Below are 18,453 nucleotides of genomic sequence, written 5' to 3' on the forward strand. Positions count from 1 at the left end.
TATAATGAGTATCGCCAGGACTGCTGCGTCCGACCCCGCCACTGCACCTGCAAAGACACACATGTAAGAGAGCCAAAAGGCCATTCGTCTTAGTTCTCAATCCCTACCCCCTTCAGCCTGACGTACATCTTGTAGCAAACTGACTTCCAACGCCCCAGACGCATGAGCTCCTCCCGCCCCCAACCCTGTCTTGACGCCTCCGTCGCTGCCCCGATCCGGAACAAATGCGTACCAAAAGCCTTATGGTGTCCTCACCCATGGTGAGTAGGGCGTGCTGCAGAACCATTAGCCTGCCCTTGTCAACCCAGTCAAAGACTTCCCCGACACCACCCTCCGTCCGGATGCCAGCATCCCCCCCAGGCCACCGGGCATACCGCCCCCCCTCACCACCCATTTTCCTACTCCCCTTTGGTCGGTCTTTGAACTCCGTAACAGCACCGCCACCTCCCGAGCTCTCAGTTCCACCTCCCCCAAGAGGACCCCTGGCCTACCCTTGAGCCCCACTAATTCCGAAACCCGAAACTCCCCAAAATACATCCACGACATGAGCGTGGAAAACAAAATGGTCTCCTCCCGGTTATGGCAAATCATCAGCAACAGCCGTATCAAGCCCGGGAGCATGCCCTCCATAATGGGCCAGCGCGACTAACCCTGGCACCCCTCTCCCACACCCAACCTTCCAACAGTCGCGTTCCCAGTTCCCCCTCCGACGGCACGTAACTTCACGACAATTTCCCCATGAAAGTTATGGCTGACAACTTGCCCGCAATCATCACTTTCGACAACCCCTTGTCCATCAATCCCAGCATAAACTGCGCCACCTGTTCGCCCCGTCGCGAGAGATCGCCCTGCCGCACTGCCCACTGTCCAAAAATTCTCCCCATGCCGGCTCATACGCTCTCCAGGTAGAAACGACCACCGACGCGCTTACCAGTTGTACAACCCGATCTCTCCCACTGACCACAGTTCCACTGGCACTGGTGTCTTGTGCTCATCCGCCTCCGTGGCTAGCCCATGGAACCTCTGCCACTGTGAACGAGACAAAGCATCGGCAATGTCATTGTCCACCCCTGGCACATGCCAGGCTTGAAACAAAATATCATGCTCCAAACATCGCAGCACGAACACCCTTATTAATTTAAGCACCTGTGGGTCCCTGGCCGACTGCCTATTGACAACCTGCACCACAGACATGTTGTCCACCTTGAAGAGCACCCTTTTGTGCGCCAGCTCCCGCGCCCACACTGATACCGCCACCACCAGGGGAAAAAGCTCCAAAAAGGCGATGCTCCGCCCCCCCCACCCTGCCAATGCGGCAGCCATTGTCCCGCGCACCACATCCCCCGCCAGTGCAGGCCGAAGCCGCCCACCCCACCTCATCAGACGATATGGTGACGTCTCGTTCCTAGTCCTCGGGGCGCCATGGGCACACCATTGAAGCGCTCTAGGAAGGCCCGCCACATGCGCAGGTCCTCCCTCGTCCCCATCGACAGTCGCAGGTGATGATGTGGCAGAGTCAAACCGGACAGCGCAAGACCTAATCATCTGCAGAAAGTACAGCCCGCCCTCACGACGCGGCATACAAAGTTCAAATGCCTCAGCAGAACTTGGACCTCCCACACTGTCACCTTCTGTTTCCACAACATGCTGCCCACCAACGCCAACATATGCACCTTCTTCTCCTCCAGCAGGCTTGCTTCCATGGCCACAGAGTTCAGCTCTATTCCTAAAAATGACAGCACTGTGCTGGGACCCTGCGTCTTCTCCGGTGCCAGGGGCACACCCAGGTAGCCCATGAGTTGCGTATAACCGTCCAGCTGCTGCTGGCAGTCCGCCGAAACAGGCCGTCCCACCAAGAAGAAGTCATCCAGGTGGTGCGTCACCGTGTCTTTGCCTGTGCGCCAGGAAAAAGCCCACTGCAAAAAGGTACTGAAGCGCTCAAACAATCCGCACGATATCGAGCACCCCATGGGCAATGCCTTGTCCACGAATATGCCCCCGTCAAACTGGATCCCCAACAGCTGGTGATCTTCCGGATGTAACGGCAGCAGCCTGAACGCCAACCTAATGTCACATTTTGCCATGAGGGCACCCGCCCTCACTGCCGTCACCAGCCTCCGCGCCACATCCTCGGACGTGTAAGACACCGATGACAACTCAGACGATATATAGTCATTCACCGACGTCCCCTCCGGCCACGACAGGTGTTGGATCAGACGAAATTGCCCCGGCTCCTTTTCTGGCACCACGCCAATAGGAGAGATAATCAAATCCCGAATGGGTGCATCCCGAAAGGGGCCCGCCATTCGCCCCTCCCGCACCTCCTTGAACAACTTGTCCCGCTCCACCGCCTTGTGCGCATTGACGGATTTTAGATTCTCCGCCCACCTGGCAATCCTCAGATCTTCGTACCCCAACCTGAAACCCCATCACAACACCCCCACGTCTTCAGTCCGTGGATAAGATGCCAGGAGGGGCTCCAAACGTTCCCACCTAACCGGCATATGAGCCTTTTCCCAAAGCCCCTGACCCCCCTTTTCCTCCCCTACCCTCTGACTGTGCCCCAGCTGCCGCGGGCTGCTTCCCCTGGGTGCTGCCCCCGACTCCCCAGCATCGCACCACCGTGTGTCGCTTCCCGCACTTGGAGCACTCATGCCGAAATCGGTAATACTGCATGCCACACGCTCCCTTGTTGAAGTCCCAACATGCTCCAACTGTGGTATTCGCAGTACCCTCTCCCTGCCCCATACCCCCACGGGTGGGGCGGGCCAAAAAGGGGGAAGGCATTAACGGGAGGCCGCTGGCCGTATAGATCTTCTTGCCGAACTTTGCCCCCCCCCATGGTCTGCTGATACAGTTCCGAATCAAGCTCACCCCACTTCGCCACCGGATCCACCGCCAAGCGTGCTCGAAACTCCTCATCATAATGCGACCACGCATAACCCCCATATGTGACCTGCGCACGCCTGATCACGTCCATATAATTTGAAAAGCGCGACCGCCCGGTCCGGGTACTTTTTGCAGTACACGCTGGCTAATATCAAAAACCCAGCTGACCAATTTTCTATGGTCAAAGGAACCTTGGGTCGCTTAGCCAGCTCCTGTTCCTTCGACCCCTCCTTCGTCGTCAGTTCCCTGTGTAGGGGCTTCAGAATCTCCACATATTCCCCTTTCCAAATTTTCTCCTTAGTCGCCAGCGATAGTTGCGCCCCCAGTGGTTTCGTAATACACAGATATTGAAGCTTGCGCAACGGAATATCACAGCTCTCCTTGCCCCGTCGCCACCCTTGCCCGTCTTCGCTGCCCCAGAACACCCAACACCCACTCCATTTACCTTAGCGACCCCGGATCCACCGGCGCCTGCCTCGTCTGAGCACACCCCTGTTTCCTTCACATACGTCCCCTTGCTAAGGGGCACCCCTTCGTCCCCCCCTTTGGCATCTGTCCCCACTGACACATTCACCCTGAGGGCTCCGCCCGACCCACTCCCCACTCCTCCACCGTCCTTACCTGGCGTCAGGGCCGGCGTCCGCACTGGAGCCCGCCGCCTAACCATTGGATCAGGGGGGGTCCGCCACTCTCGCTGTTCCGCACCGTGGTTTATCCTGCAAAACACTAGTAACAGCGTTACACCGCTCCCCCCCCCAAATTCATCCTGCACCCCTCCCTACCTGGATCTCCCACTCCTCTGAGCTGTCCTCCTCATAGTCCAGCTGGTCCATCTCGCCCTCCTCGTCAACACCGTGAACCTCCACCAAATCGTATCCTCTGCCATCCCCTTCGGCTCCACCCGGCTCAATCCCACCTTTTTTCTACAGGTACGCAGCAGGTCCCCCAAATCCACACTCTCCCTCCTCCCCTCCACCTGATACTCCTCATGATTCCGATCTGCACTGCCGGACCTCCGCCCTCGTCCCCAGGCGGCCGTCTCGACCCTTCGGGGTGGAGCTGGCGGGGACCTACCGCCCCACCTCCTGTAGTACGCCACTGCCTGGTCCCTTGCTGGAGCGTGACCGCCCGTACAAGGCAGAGCCGGCTCATCCCCTCGGTGGAGTGGAGCCGCATGCTGCTCTCCCGAGCACCTTGCCACACGTTCCTGTCGGGAAAAAGAAGTGGAGTCCAGCATGCCGGGGTGAAAACGGACCCGTCCCGCTCGATCTCCCTGAAGACCCCCATCCCCACTGCACTCCTTCCCACCCCGCCGAATGACCTCCCCTCTGCACTGTAGTATCCCGCCATACCTCCCTTTCCCCCCGGGGCCCTTCCAGCCCCACCTCCCACAACCACATCCGCTGCCCTCCTCCTCCCCGTCGCTCCACTCCAGGGACTCCATCTCCCGGTGCACTGACTCCCGTCCCCCCTCCCCCAAAAGCCCTGCACCCCCGATCGGACCCAAACAGCCCCACCGCGGACCCCCAGCCCCCCATCCCTATCCCCCCACTCTTACCAGACCCCCCCAGGCAACGCCTTCGCAGCGACCTCCAATTCGCCACCCGAAATCCTCCATCCAGTGCTCTCCCACGGCCAGTTCCAACCCCCTGTGCCCCAAACCCTGTTCCCTCCCTCCTGCCACCACCCTCGGAGTCTGCGGCCTGCTGGGCCCCACCATACTCTCATCCCCTCCTGAAACATAGCCCACCCCCTCACAGCCCAAAGAAAAGGCACCCACAGAACCACCCCCGTCCGCCTGCTGGGTCACTACCACCAAATGGTGGATAGTGACCTAAAATGGCCGGTTAAGTACTGGACCAGCCCAAAGCTAGCCCAAAAGCAGCCCACCCCAGCCCAAGGCTACCACATGGAACCCAACCAGCCCAATTGCGGTACTGGCGCTCACCCCCCCCCCACCACTCGGCCCCGAAACTCCCCCGGGAGGAGCAGGCCTCCCGCCCCTCCCAAAGCCCTATTTTAATTGTTGTGATCCTAGAAAGTAAAGTTCCAGCTCTCTGGAATGAAGGAGAAAGTTCATTACAATGACATTATGTTAGAGGGGCAGAGGAATGTGGATGGAGGCACTGGGGTACTGATATGTCAATAACCTCACCTTCTTGCATAGGTATTGCTAGCCAAAAGGTCTCATTGACTTCTAGCAGCTCCTGTAAGATAGGTTTGTGGATGTGGGTTAGATTGGAGTGGGGTATATTGAATTGGGGAAGATTGGGGTGAAATGGGGTAGACTTGGGTGGAGTGGGGTGATTGGGTTAGATTGGACCGGAGTGGAATAGCTTGGTGTAGAATGGAATGCAGTGGTGTACTTTGGCGGTAGATTGGAATTGAGTAGGGTAGACTAGAGTGGAGTAGAGTGGGGTACATTTGAGTAAGGGTGGTGTGGGGTGAAGTGGGGTACATTGGAGTAGGGTAGATTAAATTGAAGTAGTTTGGGGTGGATTGAGGTAGACAAAAAAGGAGTGGGATACATTGGAGTGGAATGGGGAGCATTAGATTGGCATTTAGTTGGGTCGATCAGGGTAGAGTGGAGTAGGGTATATTGGGGTACATTGGAGTGGAGTGGGGACGATTGGGGAAGAGTGAAGTAGTGGAGTAGGGTGGATTGGAGTGGGGTAGATTGGAGCGGAGAGAGGTAAAGTGGAATGGAGTGGGGTAGATTAGTGTGGAGTGGAGTAGGGGACATTAGAGTGGGGTAGATTGGATGAATTAGTGGATGGTATATTGAATGGAAAGTGGTATATTGGGTTGGGATAGTGTGGAGTGGGATAGTGTGGAGTGGGATAGTGTGGAGTGGGGTAGTGTGGAGTGGGGTAGTGTGGAGTGGGATAGTGTGGAGTGGGGTAGTGTGGAGAGGGGTAGTTTGGAGTGGAGAGGGTCAGATTGGAGTGGAGTTGGGTAGAGTGGTGTGGTGTAGATTGGGGTGGGATGAAGTGAGGTAGATTGGAGTAAAGTCTGGTAAATTGGGATAGATAGGAGTAGATTGGAATGGGATAGTCAAATTATGTTTTATTGTTTCACTTAATTAAAACCATAACAATTTTACAGATTAGAGCTATAATTCATTACAATGTATAAACATCATAAAAGGTGGATCCAAGAGAAATTTCAATGGCTTATTCAGCTTGTTCCCTACTAAGGTGCAGCCTGAAACGAATTAATGGATTACATTTGTTGCATGTTTGTGCAAAGTAGACAGACATACATTAAAATAATATATCCCGGGGAAATGTCGCCAATCATTCTGAATTGATCTTTGCATACTTTCTATCACTTAATATGTTAAAAAACAATAATAAGTAAGAGCTGGTGGGATATATCGGCACTTCAAACTTTAAGCATAACTCAAAGACTGACTGTAATGAGGTTAGGATGGATTAACAAGGTGCTTTGTTGGGCAGTTATTGTGTGGGAGTCAATCATTATGATTGTTCACTTCTAGTAATACGAGAGGACCTAGACCAAGTTCGAGTAGCTGGAGTGAAGTTTGTGCAAAGTAATATCTCTGTGGATACAATCCGGACCAGTTTTATGAAATTTTAGTGACACCGGACTTTTCACGAGGGCCATTGCCAGAAATTTAATGAATTTGCAGTTTAACTGCATGTCACTGAGATTAAGGCAAACTATTATGGCTTCTCTGCCAGTACGAATGCCTCTGTCATTGAAGCTTCTCTTTAATTGTTGCAGACGAAGCGTGCACAGCTGAGAACAGATGTAAATTAAATGAATGAGGTCCTCTGGTACCTCCTTGCAGAGCCTGCATGATGTTGGACCAGAGTGTTCTCATGCTGTTTTGTTTGCTAGGGCCGGTTTGTTGCCCATACACAGGGTTATGAGGCTGTGTTTGATGCATGCTGGAAACAGAATTGTCAAGTATCGTGCAGGGGACAGCGTGTGATTGGAGTGAAGTAGATTATGGTGGAGTGGGGTGGTGTAGATTGGGGGTGTGAGATAGATTAGGGTTCAGTGGAGTGGGTTGATTTGAGTGGAGTGGGGTAGATTGGGTGGATTGGAGTGGGGTGAGGTAGCTAGGGGTGAAGTGAAGTGGGGTAGATTGGAGTGGGCTGGATTGGGTTACAGTGAAGTCGGATACATTGGAGTGAAGAGGAGTGTTTTAGAGGAAGAGTGGAGTGGGGGTACATTGGGGAAGAGTGGAGTGGGGTAGGTTGGGGAAGAGTGGAATGTGGTAAATTGGGGAAGAGTGGAGTGGGCTAGGTTGGGGAAGAGTGGAGTGGGATAGATTGGGGAGGAGTGAGTGGGTTAGATTGGGGAGAGTGGAGTGGGGGATTGGGTAGATTGGAATGGAGTAGGGTGGATAGGAGAGGGAGGGGTAGATTACAGTAGAGTAGATTAGGGTGGATTGGAATTAAAGGCCTGTTTACAGAAAGTGAGTACTCAAAAGTATATTGTAAACAAGGGAGGCATGAGCAGGGAGGACCTCAAGCTGAGGACCTCAAGCTGGATAGCCGAAAACAAATAAAGTCAGCAAATGAAGAACAAGCAAATTTGAGTTACAAACCACAAAGCCAATAGTAAGCAGTGGACAAAATGCATTTCCAGGGAAGCTTTCAGAATGCCCACAAAACGTTGTAAGCAAACCAGACAGCTGTGCGGTCTGTAGGCTTCGAACTAATGAGCATTGAACTCCAGCGTCTCTTAAAGAAACAGAGTCACAGTGCAGAAAAATCCGAACTGAGGGAACCCCACACAGCATGACAACAGGCATCCCCTAGGTACCATCTCACGTGCTCTATATCTGACAGCACTGCTGCAACACCTCTGAGTATAGTTATCCACTTCTCTTCTGCCACCACGTTTGTGACCACCATGAGAACATAAAATAGCTTGTGGATCTAATAAGAACACTGGCCATTTAGTTCAATGGGCTGTGCTGTTGGACGTGTGTGCAGACCAGGGAACACAACCCTTGTGTGTCTGGTGCACCACACTAGAGGCACTAGGAGCCTTTAGCGTGTAGTGCTCCCTCCCAGTAAAGCCAACCACTGACCCAAAACCCCCTTGGTGAATGGCGGGTGGGGGGGGGGGGTCTAGCATGGTGAATCAGGTCCTGCTGTGTGCTAGAGGAAGGCATTGCAGAAGCACCTCAGATGCTGCTCCAACACCAAGTGCCTTAAATGATGCAGCACTTACATTCCGTATGCAGGGCCACTTAACCATGGAAGTGCTAGTATTGTGTGCATGGGTGGGTTCCTATTCCCTATACACACTGTTCTTTGGGGCAGCTGATTGCAAGGAGCTCTGCTGGCATGCATGTGTTCAGAAAGCATCGTTAGAAGCATGAGTAAGCCAAGGCCATGTTGTGTGCTTCCGGCCAACAAAGCCTCAGAGTAAATGGTGGCGCTGCTGAATTCAAGCGCGCTGCAGTCACCCACCTTATTCCAGGAGGCATGACATAAGTCCCACAGTGCACTGCAGATGCCAGTCTGGCACCAAGAGCATTAAATTATTCTGCAGTTAACCATGGTATGTGGGGTTGCACTTCTGTCTCTAGCTTCATTGCCCGCACTGCACCCTACATTTCACGGCTCACTGAAAGGCTGAAAGGCTGGAAGTGTTTCAGTGGACAGAGATGCACTCTTGCCTGTTGGTTATGCCACTTCCGGGTTCACCTCTGTGAGAGTAAACAAGCAAAGTGCTGTGACTCATAATGCATAACACTTGAAACATTGAATAGCATTCCCGTGGGTTGATCCAAAATGTGACTGATACTTCAAACAGTGCAGAGGCTGGTTGACAAATGTGGATGACGTCTCCACAAAGCAGTGATTGAATAGGGCCGAAAAAAAGGTCCTTTTATGTATCATTACAACTTCCTTTAGTTCTGTTTGAGATCATCTGCCAGCATCATGTAATTAACTACATAATGGTAGAGCACTGCCCTGGACTGCCGCCCATTTACTTAACATTATTATTATTAATATTATTATTATTATTATTGTTTGTGATATTTTGTGTTAATCAAATAAGCTGATTGGGAAGGGTGATTAGGGTTGCACAGAAAATAGTACCAAATTCAATTGATTTCTTTTTCCCAAAACTGCAGTGTCGGCTGCTATGAGCAATGGAGCAAAATAGCACACCTATACAGAATGCAGTATCTTACACACGAGTACCACCCACTGTCATGGTTGCTATTAGACCTGGCCCTTTTGACAGGTTTACCGCCAAACTTTTTGCCTTTGGCCTTCTAATTTTTAGACCCTGTTTTCGTTGGCTATAGTATTTCGGTCACTTTACCACTGCTGATCAGTGCTAAAGTGCATATACTCGCTGTATAAATTATGACAATGATTTATTATCCATGATTGGCATATATGATTTATTGTTAAGTCCCTAGTAAAGTACACGGTGTGTACCAAGGCCTGTAAATGAAATGCTATTAGAGGGCTTGCAGCCCTGATTGTGCCACCCACATGAGTAGCCCTGTAAATGTGTCTCAGGCCTACCACTGCAGTGTCTGCGAGCGCAGTTGTAAACTGCCACGTTTCCCTTGGAAGTGCGCCCACTTGCTGGGCCCAAACTTTCCGCTTCATTACATGTAAGGCACCCCTAAGGTAGGCCCAAAATACCTTTTGAAATCCTGTGTTTGAAAATGCCATTTTTGGAAAGTGAACAATAAAGAATTGGAGCTGTGATGCACTCAAGAATCTAGTTTACATAATATGACCAAGTAAACAAATTTAGAACCATAAATAAAAGAAATATGTGTGCACCAGGTAAAAGGCCCTGCAAGCCGTCTATGTCACAATGAAAAGGAAACCCAGATAACTATCTGGGGATACCCAGTGCACTAGGGGGGTGTCGCTCAAGGCATTTCAACAAAATTGTCCATTGTCTTTACAAATCACAATATATACACACTATTGACCATACTCCTCTTCGTTATTCACTGTATCCAATGAATCCAATATTCCAAACTTCAAGTGGAGTAAAATTGCAAATTGGTTTATTCACAATATTTGCAGAAGAGTTTCACAAAATAAGGATGAAAATGCTTTACGTCAGCATAAGCAGTCGTTAAAAATCCCAATGAATTCCGGGCTGTAAAGGGAAGCCCTTCACCGGGGAAATCTGCAAAGCATTGAAACATAATGCGAATGAATTCTGTGTATACAATACAACGGGCTTAATCAAAACATAGGCGAGAACGAACGTTCATAGTTCTCATGCCAAATAGATACGTGGAGGTTGAGGAAAAAGTGAAGAGTATAAGAGAACCAGTGAAAAGGCACCAATGAATTGAGATGAAAATACAAAATACAGAATGCAGAAGAAATACAAGAGCCCATGTGCACCTTCGGATAGAGATAAACATCACCACCTCGAGTGTAAAAAGGACAACATGATTCCAGTTAACATACCAGAAAACGTAGTTTACAAGCACCTGAAAGGCCTAAACACCAACCAACTTCAAGATGGATGTCTAAAAAAAGACATAATGAGGACTAATGGAAAAAATGAAAAAAATGTAACCCTGCAAGAAAAACAAAGAGATCCAACCAATCTTACCTCAACCAGAAGTGGTGGTTGCAAAATAACCAGGCGTCAAATCAACAGCGTGCCCTGAAGAACAGGAACTACAATAAGGCTGTTTGTTGAAACGCCTTGAGCGACACCCCCATAGTGCACTGGGTATCCCCAGATAGTTATCTGGGTTTCCTTTTCACTTTTAGAAAGTGGACATTTTCTTACTTTACCATTCTGTGTGCCTCTGGCTTTTTGTGTATTCAGTGTCTGGCATGTGAGTGACAGGAGCTGAGATGGGCATTCAATTAAGACAGTACCGGGTGGGGGGGGTTGAGGTGTGCCCTGCCTTGCTTGCCTGAGTGACTCATTGCAGGGCGGAATAGAGCTGGTCTGCATTTAGAGTGGTGGGAGGAGTTCTGCTTGCACCTGAATGGGCTGTGTCTTCTTTTTCACAATGCTGTCTTTTCCCCCTGTGGTCATGCTTAATCAGGGAGGATAAGAACACTGGTTCAGAGACCTTTGCCACAAAGAGAACATTGACATTTTTAGGGTATAAGTATTGCACCTGAAATCCCAGGACTTTGGATTACTTCAAGGAAGAAGAGGACCCTACCAAAAAGAAGAGCGGAAGGGCTGTGTGAGGAGCACTGCCTTTTCTGTGTGAGGGATGGGTTGGCCTGCAGTTGCTGCCTCAGTCTACTGTGGAGGAAAAGGACTGACTCTTTTTGTCCTGCTGTGGTATTCTACTTCTGCAGGAATCACTGACAGAATATCAACCTACAAAATATCGACCTACAGAAATATCGACACAGGAATATCGAAGGCAAGAATATCGACATCCTATCTACAACATGGTAAATACAAAAATAGCAAAACAAAAATATTGATGTTAAAAATATAGTAGTTAAAAATATCGTGGTTAACAATATCGTTTTTTTCTGTTTAAAAAAATGTAAAATAAAGTAAATAATACTTATAAATAAAATAAACATAGTTAAAAATATCTAATGTTTAAAATGAATACATAATACATATATATTAAATAATTAATTAAACATACATAAAATATATAATTTACTTACTTAATAATACGTTTTTATATTTATTTTAATAATTTATAAATTGGTAAAACATTATTAATTACAAATACATCTACAGACATAAAATAATAACAGAAATACAAAGTAAATAATTATGTTTAATACATTTAAAAAATGTAATATACTTTCAATATTTTTAAAATTAATTATATACTACATTATCTGAAAATAATACAAAAAATATTAAATAGCTAAATAAATAAAACTACTATTCAAAGTCCCAAAAAACCGACAGTAATGAAAACGTTGGATAGCTTAGAACTTAAAATTACTATTCCCTCTCCAGAAAATGCAACAGTAGGGATAGCGTTGGATAGTGTAGAGGTAAAAACTTAATATTGCCACTCCAGAGAGTGCAACAGTAGGGAATGCGTAGGATAGTGTAGGGGTAAAAATTACTATTCCAGCTCCAGAGAGTGCAACAGTAGGGAAAACGTTGGTTAGCGTAGGGGTCAAAATTACTATTCCCACTTCAGAGAGTGCAACAGTAGGGAAAGCGTTGGATAGCGTAGGGATAAAAATTAATATTCCCACTCCAGAGAGGGCAACAGTAGGGAAAGCGTTGGATAGCGTAGGGGTAAAAAATTACTATTCCCACTCCAGAGAGTGCAACAGTAGGGAAAGCGTTGGATAGCGTAGCAGTAAAAATTACTATTCAAACTCCAGAGAGTGCAACATTAGGGAAAGCATTGGATAGCGTAGGGGTAAAAATTACTATTCCCACTCCAGAGAGTGCAACAGTAGGGAAAGCGTTGGATAGCGTAGGGGTAAAAATTAATATTCCCACTCAAGAGAGTGCAACAGTAGGGAAAGCGTTGGATAGCGTAGGGGTAAAAATAACTATTCCCACTCGATATTACTGTAGGTCGATATTTAGGAATCGATATTTAGACTGTGTACCCTAGTGAAGGACTCTCCAAGAGCTTGTGTGTGCTGGTCTACTGTTTTTAGAAGACTCTGGGACATCAAGGTCTTCCTTCTGTGTACTTTTGCTGTCATTTGGGAAAGTTCAGGTGCTTGCACATTGTTTCACAAGGATCTGGTGCTGGCACATTATGATACATGGAACTGGTGCTTCCACATTGTGTTATAAGGATCTGGTGCTCGCAACTTGTTTTACAAGCTACTGGTGCTTTCACGCTGGTTCTTGTTATTTAAACTTCCTGGTGCCCTGGCCTCCCACTCCCCCTTGCATGCTGTTGGGAAGCCTCACAGGGCTTTTCCTTGCCAAAGGATCTCTGGTACTACCCCCCCTACACTAACATGAGCCACGACCTAGATATGAGGTCTCTGACCTCGACAAAGAAAACCTCTGCGGCACCCAGCAACCCCTCTCTAAGCAGCCGGAGAGAGGAACTACCTTAACCTCAGTGCGTCTGCATCATTAGCTGTCCCAGCCACAAAGGACTGAAGTAGCGCACATGGCCGAGAAGAGCATGCGCCTCCAGCTTATGAGACATCGGGGAGAGCTCCGTTGGCGGCCGGGTTGGGGCAGGCCCGAACGGGACCCCAGCAGTGTGGCGTCATCAGGCGCCCATTGTGGGCTCTGGGACAGTGAATGCGCCAGCAGCAGAGAGCTGAGGAGTGCGGGTGAGTTTTCCTCACCGCTGGCCGCTACAAGGAGGGGACCCGATGGGTTCTCCTCACCGGCCGAGGCAGTGTCTTCCTTCTTTCAGCAGCAGCCCTTTGTGCACTCGCGGGAAGCTGCACTTTTTAAAGTTACCCTCGCGGGGACCAAGTGAGGTCTCCCGTCCCCCTTACCTGGACATCTACGAGTGCGAGCAGCTGTGATCTCACCTACCTGGGGGGCAATTGCTGGAGTGTAACAACACGGCACGGTAAACCTCGACGGAAGACCCCCGTTGTATTGATGTGATTTCTATCCTGAAAGCTCTATAGAATTACTGTAATACCTGTAGTAGACGCACAGGTTCAACTGTGGCCTACGCGTTATAACTGCATAATTTGCATGTTTTTGGGTGGATCTATGTGCTTCTTCCCCTACCTAATGATTGCATTTATGCCCTGATGTTATGGGATATGGCGTATTCTGCCTTGCAGTGGCAGGGTAACAAATATTATTACAAGGTATACTTATGATGTACAGTTTACTGTTTTTATGCCATGTGCAATGTATAAGTATTTGCTTCATTGCACTAGTGATGTTATGACAAAGGCCTAATTGGCAAACTGATTTATGATCTATGCGTCGTCATGACAAACGCCTAGTGGCGCTGTGATTTTTATGATGGCGGTCTAATGTGTTTCATGTTCAATACAAATTATATTTTTTGTATAACCTTATGTGGAAACTCGCTTGTGGTGTGCCTAGTGTGTCACTGATGTGTGTGTGTGTGTTGTGCAAACGCTTTCCACATTGCCTCTGGGATAAGCCTGACTGCTCTGCCAAGCTACCAAGGGGTTGAGCAGGGGCTATCTTGGGTGTTTAACTCCCTTACCCTGACTAGAGTGGTGGTTTCTGCCTGGCCTAGTTGATTAACCTAGCCAACCAGAATCCCCATTTCTAACAGTTGCAATTGCCACTCACATTATAAGGTTAGCAGTAGTCAAGGAGTGAAGCATCATTTGGGACTCAGGTCCGATCTTTGGTTCTGCATGCACAATGTCTGCTGGATTGGGACTGTTACCTTTTCTTTCAGGGGCTTTCTTACCTTTACTTTCAGGAGCTTTTCTTCCCCTTCGAGCCGTGCTTCACCTTCTGCCCATCTCATAGGCCACGGGTCGATTTGCTTCCAATAAGTGCCCCACTTTGCCCATGCCATAAAACGTCCCTGTATCTCATATGGTACCTTGGCAGAAGGTAAGCGTGGTGTGGCCAGCGAGGCCTGTGGACTAGGTGTGCTCCACATGAGATAACCTGAACTACAAACATGGTGGACCGTCATAAATCAAACAGCTCACTCCTAATCCACCACATCACATGATCGAGCACTCCATACTAAAGTACATATCACTCCTTGTTGCACAGTGCATACACCGTGTATGGCATGTTACAGGAAACACTTTTCCCCGGACGTTGCTCGGTGATACCATTTTTCTTCGCTCTTATTTTGTTTTTTCAGTCTTGGTTCTAGCAACTTCTTCACCACTATAGGAATTTCACCCCCCTTCTAAGCTACGCATAAGCCTTACCGTTGGACCAATATTACCAAATGGGTACCTAGTCCTGTAGACTCTAGTCGTCTCTCTTCCTTTCCTTGACTTGACATTTCAGATGGAACGGCTCACTCTTTGTACCTGATAAAAGATGGTACCCTTACCTTCAGCAGGAGTTTACTGTGCCCAACATTATCTACAAGATGGCAGTCTTAATTTACTTATAGCGAGATGGCCATCTTGTAGCTTGGGTGTGGACCTCGCAACAGCCAGTTGGTGAGAGCCTACTGTTCCCGGATGTATTATGGGATCAGATGAACAAAGCCGACACCCTCGCAGTGTATCTTCTCACTTTCCAAGGTTCTTCAGGTCGTTGTTTTCAGACTTTGCGAGCAACTGCCACCATCAAAGCTAAAAGGGAAATCAAACCCCACTCCTATTTTTAAAGAATTTTACAATAGCATCCATTTGTTTGATCAGATGGATTATTTGAGAATCTGGGCTCAAAAACTCTCCTGGGCCTCCGCTTTGATGCAGCAATATTTTCTCACCACCAAGACATAAAGTGCCTCAATTTTTGGAGAAATATAAATGTCTTTTTCAAACTTGCCACTACATTGTGATGTTAGTTGTCATGTAGAATATTTTGCATAGAGCTATTGGAGGTATGTGTTGCAACATTTAATCTTTTCCTTTTTTGAGGCTGATCATTTTACAATAAATGAAGCTATCTGTTTGTAAGAAGTCACGTGTCTGCATTAATTACAAGTGTATTCTTTAAAAATTTAACAGGATATCCTGAGACATTAGTCAGAGACTTTAAATGGACGTGGAATAGCGGACATCCGCTGGAGTCTACTTGGAATTATCAAAAGTCGGCTCTTCCTGAAGCAAACTACACTTTATATTACATGTAAGTATTTGCAAACATGTTTTTTTTTTAAAGCAATAACCTTTTTATTACATTTTTAACAGTTGTCTTTTACCAAATATATCACTATTTGCATATCACCTGGAATTCTCACCGTGCAATAAAATTTTACTTTAGGCAAACATAATATTAAATAACCAGTTTAACTTCGCTTTATAAAAGGTGAGGCGTCCTAATGCCCAAGCAGCACCTCAAGGCTCGCTTCTGGCGCTTGCCACGTGGTCGCCCTTCTGATAAAATAAAGGTCATCGTGTGAGAGTGTAAGCCAAGAAAAGCCAGACATCACCTAAATGGATCAGTAAGTACAGGCCAGCAACTAAGAAACTGATGCCATGTCCCTGGCTCAGAATTAAGAGCGTTGGGCTGTATCTCATTACCTCCTCGTCCAGTCTCCCCGTCCCATTCCTTCACAGTGAGCAGCTAGTCTGCTCCACAGAAACCTATAACCTAGCTGAGCTTTTGCACTTCCCTCAATATGGCGTCACTATCACGTGACAATAAAGGGGGAAGAGCACGAAAGAAACATCCTGTTTTTCTGCCGGCGGTCGCCTTGCTGCCTAGCTGAGCTCAGGGTAAGATCCCTGTTATTGTTATTTATTGTGCTGTATTGTTGGGCGGCCTGCCTTAGCGGCCGCTTTTGTTCTTGTGTTTCTTGCCCCCCCGCTGCCTCGCTCTGCCTGGGATTGTCGGAGGTTCGCGTCAGCGGCCGTCTCTGCCTCGCACCCTCACCTGTGATGCACGGCCTTCTTCAGCGGCCGTTTTTCATGTATTTTCCCGGTCCCGCGGCGCCCTGCTTTAGCGGGCGGGTATTGCTGGGTTGGTGCTGCAGCGCGCTTCATGGGGGCGATTTCTGGTGGCCGGCTGTGCTTTTATGCCGGCCCCCTTTCCCTGGTCCCACGAGAGCTCGGGTCCTCGGGACTTCGTGGCTGCTATAAATGGGGTCCTTGTGTTCTGGTTTTTGTCCTTGGTTTTTGCCTGTGTTTGGGACATTGCTGGTTCTCTGGTCATGGATACTGAGTCCTCTTCCTCTACTGCTCCTCTTGATGCCCTGCGCCTGATGATTAATGAGGCGGTGGCTGCTGCTTTCCTGGCTAAGGACGCGGCTGGCCCTCCTCCCAAGGTGCCTCGTGGTTCGGTGGATCCACAGGCTGTTCCTGATGAGGATCTGGGTCCTGATGAGGATGAGGGTGTTCGCGGACGCTTTGTTCAGGGTGCTGAGCTCTCTGAGCTGTTCTCGCATGTCCCGGACAATTTGGGGTTTTCTCCTCCTGTTGCTGATGTTCTGGAGGATGATTTCTTTACGCAGTATGTCCAGCCCGCTGCGGATTCTTTTCCTTTGCACGGGGCTGTGCGCAATGTGCTGGCTCACGAGTGGAAGGAGGTGGATAAGTCCGTCTTCCCTCGTTTTTTGTCCAGGCGTTACCCTCTGGAGGGTTTTTCCGATGAGTTTCCTCACGCTGTAAAGATCGACAATTTGATGGCTGGTCTTTCCTCTCAGGGTTTGGTCCTCTCGGATGACGCCCTTCCTGCGGATGCTGTGGATAAGCGTGTTGAGCAAACGGTGAAGCGTTCTTATGCTGCTTCTAATTTTTCTGTCCGGGCAACTGCCTATTCTAACTACATTGTCAAGTCCCTCCTCAAGGACTTTCTGTCCCTGTCCCTTCTGTTGCAGGACGGTGAGGATGCCACGCCTCTTTTGTCTATGATGGAGTTGCAGGTGCGGTACTTGTCGGGTATTTCCTTTGACAATTTGGGGGCGGTGGCGGCTGCTTCTGGTGCTTCCATCGCTGCACGTCGTCATATCTGGATGCGTTCCTGGAAGGCTGATTCTTCCCAGAAAAGACCACCGCAATGGAGCGCACACTGCTAGCCCCTCCTCCGGATCGCCCCTCGGGATTCTGGTACTTGTAGTTCAGTAGTGGATCACCCAGGTGGGTGCAAGTCGGTACTTGTTGGACTGATGAATCTCTAGACCCGATACATGTCCCGGGTTTTTGGGTATCGCCCGAGACATGGCTCGGGTTTCGGGATAACTTCCCTCATCAGTAGAGAAAATGGTTTAGGGGTGGAGGAGAAGGCCGCCAAACAACAGTCAATGGCCTCGATGCCCGAACCGGCACGCAGGGCAGCATCCAGGAGCCCGTCGGCTCAAAGCTCAAGGGAGCCAATTAGTAAAGACCACCGCAATGGAGCGCACACCGCTAGCCCCTCCTCCGGATCGCCCCTCGGGATTCTGGTACTTGTAGTTCAGTAGTGGATCACCCAGGTGGGTGCAAGTCGGTACTTGTTGGACTGATGAATCTCTAGACCCGATACATGTCCCGGGTTTTTGGGTATCGCCCGAGACATGGCTCGGGTTTCGGGATAACTTCCCTCATCAGTAGAGAAAATGGTTTAGGGGTGGAGGAGAAGGCCGCCAAACAACAGTCAATGGCCTCGATGCCCGAACCGGCACGCAGGGCAGCATCCAGGAGCCCGTCGGCTCAAAGCTCAAGGGAGCCAATTAGTAAAGACCACCGCAATGGAGCGCACACCGCTAGCCCCTCCTCCGGATCGCCCCTCGGGATTCTGGTACTTGTAGTTCAGTAGTGGATCACCCAGGTGGGTGCAAGTCGGTACTTGTTGGACTGATGAATCTCTAGACCCGATACATGTCCCGGGTTTTTGGGTATCGCCCGAGACATGGCTCGGGTTTCGGGATAACTTCCCTCATCAGTAGAGAAAATGGTTTAGGGGTGGAGGAGAAGGCCGCCAAACAACAGTCAATGGCCTCGATGCCCGAACCGGCACGCAGGGCAGCATCCAGGAGCCCGTCGGCTCAAAGCTCAAGGGAGCCAATTAGTAAAGACCACCGCAATGGAGCGCACA

General features: G+C 49.2%; 1 protein-coding gene across 1 annotated transcript in view; it reads left to right on the plus strand.

Moving 5' to 3' along the window:
- IL13RA1 (interleukin 13 receptor subunit alpha 1) overlaps positions 1-18,453 on the plus strand; it is a 286,361-nt gene that overhangs the window by 129,561 nt on the left and 138,347 nt on the right. Inside the window, exon 4 of the mRNA XM_078688547.1 lies at positions 15,447-15,567. Within this exon, the coding sequence (XP_078544673.1) occupies positions 15,447-15,567 (121 nt within the window). The remainder of the gene's footprint in view (positions 1-15,446; positions 15,568-18,453) is intronic.

This window comes from Lissotriton helveticus, chromosome 4_1, assembly GCF_964261635.1.
Source record: "Lissotriton helveticus chromosome 4_1, aLisHel1.1, whole genome shotgun sequence".
NCBI classification, from domain to species: domain Eukaryota; kingdom Metazoa; phylum Chordata; class Amphibia; order Caudata; family Salamandridae; genus Lissotriton; species Lissotriton helveticus.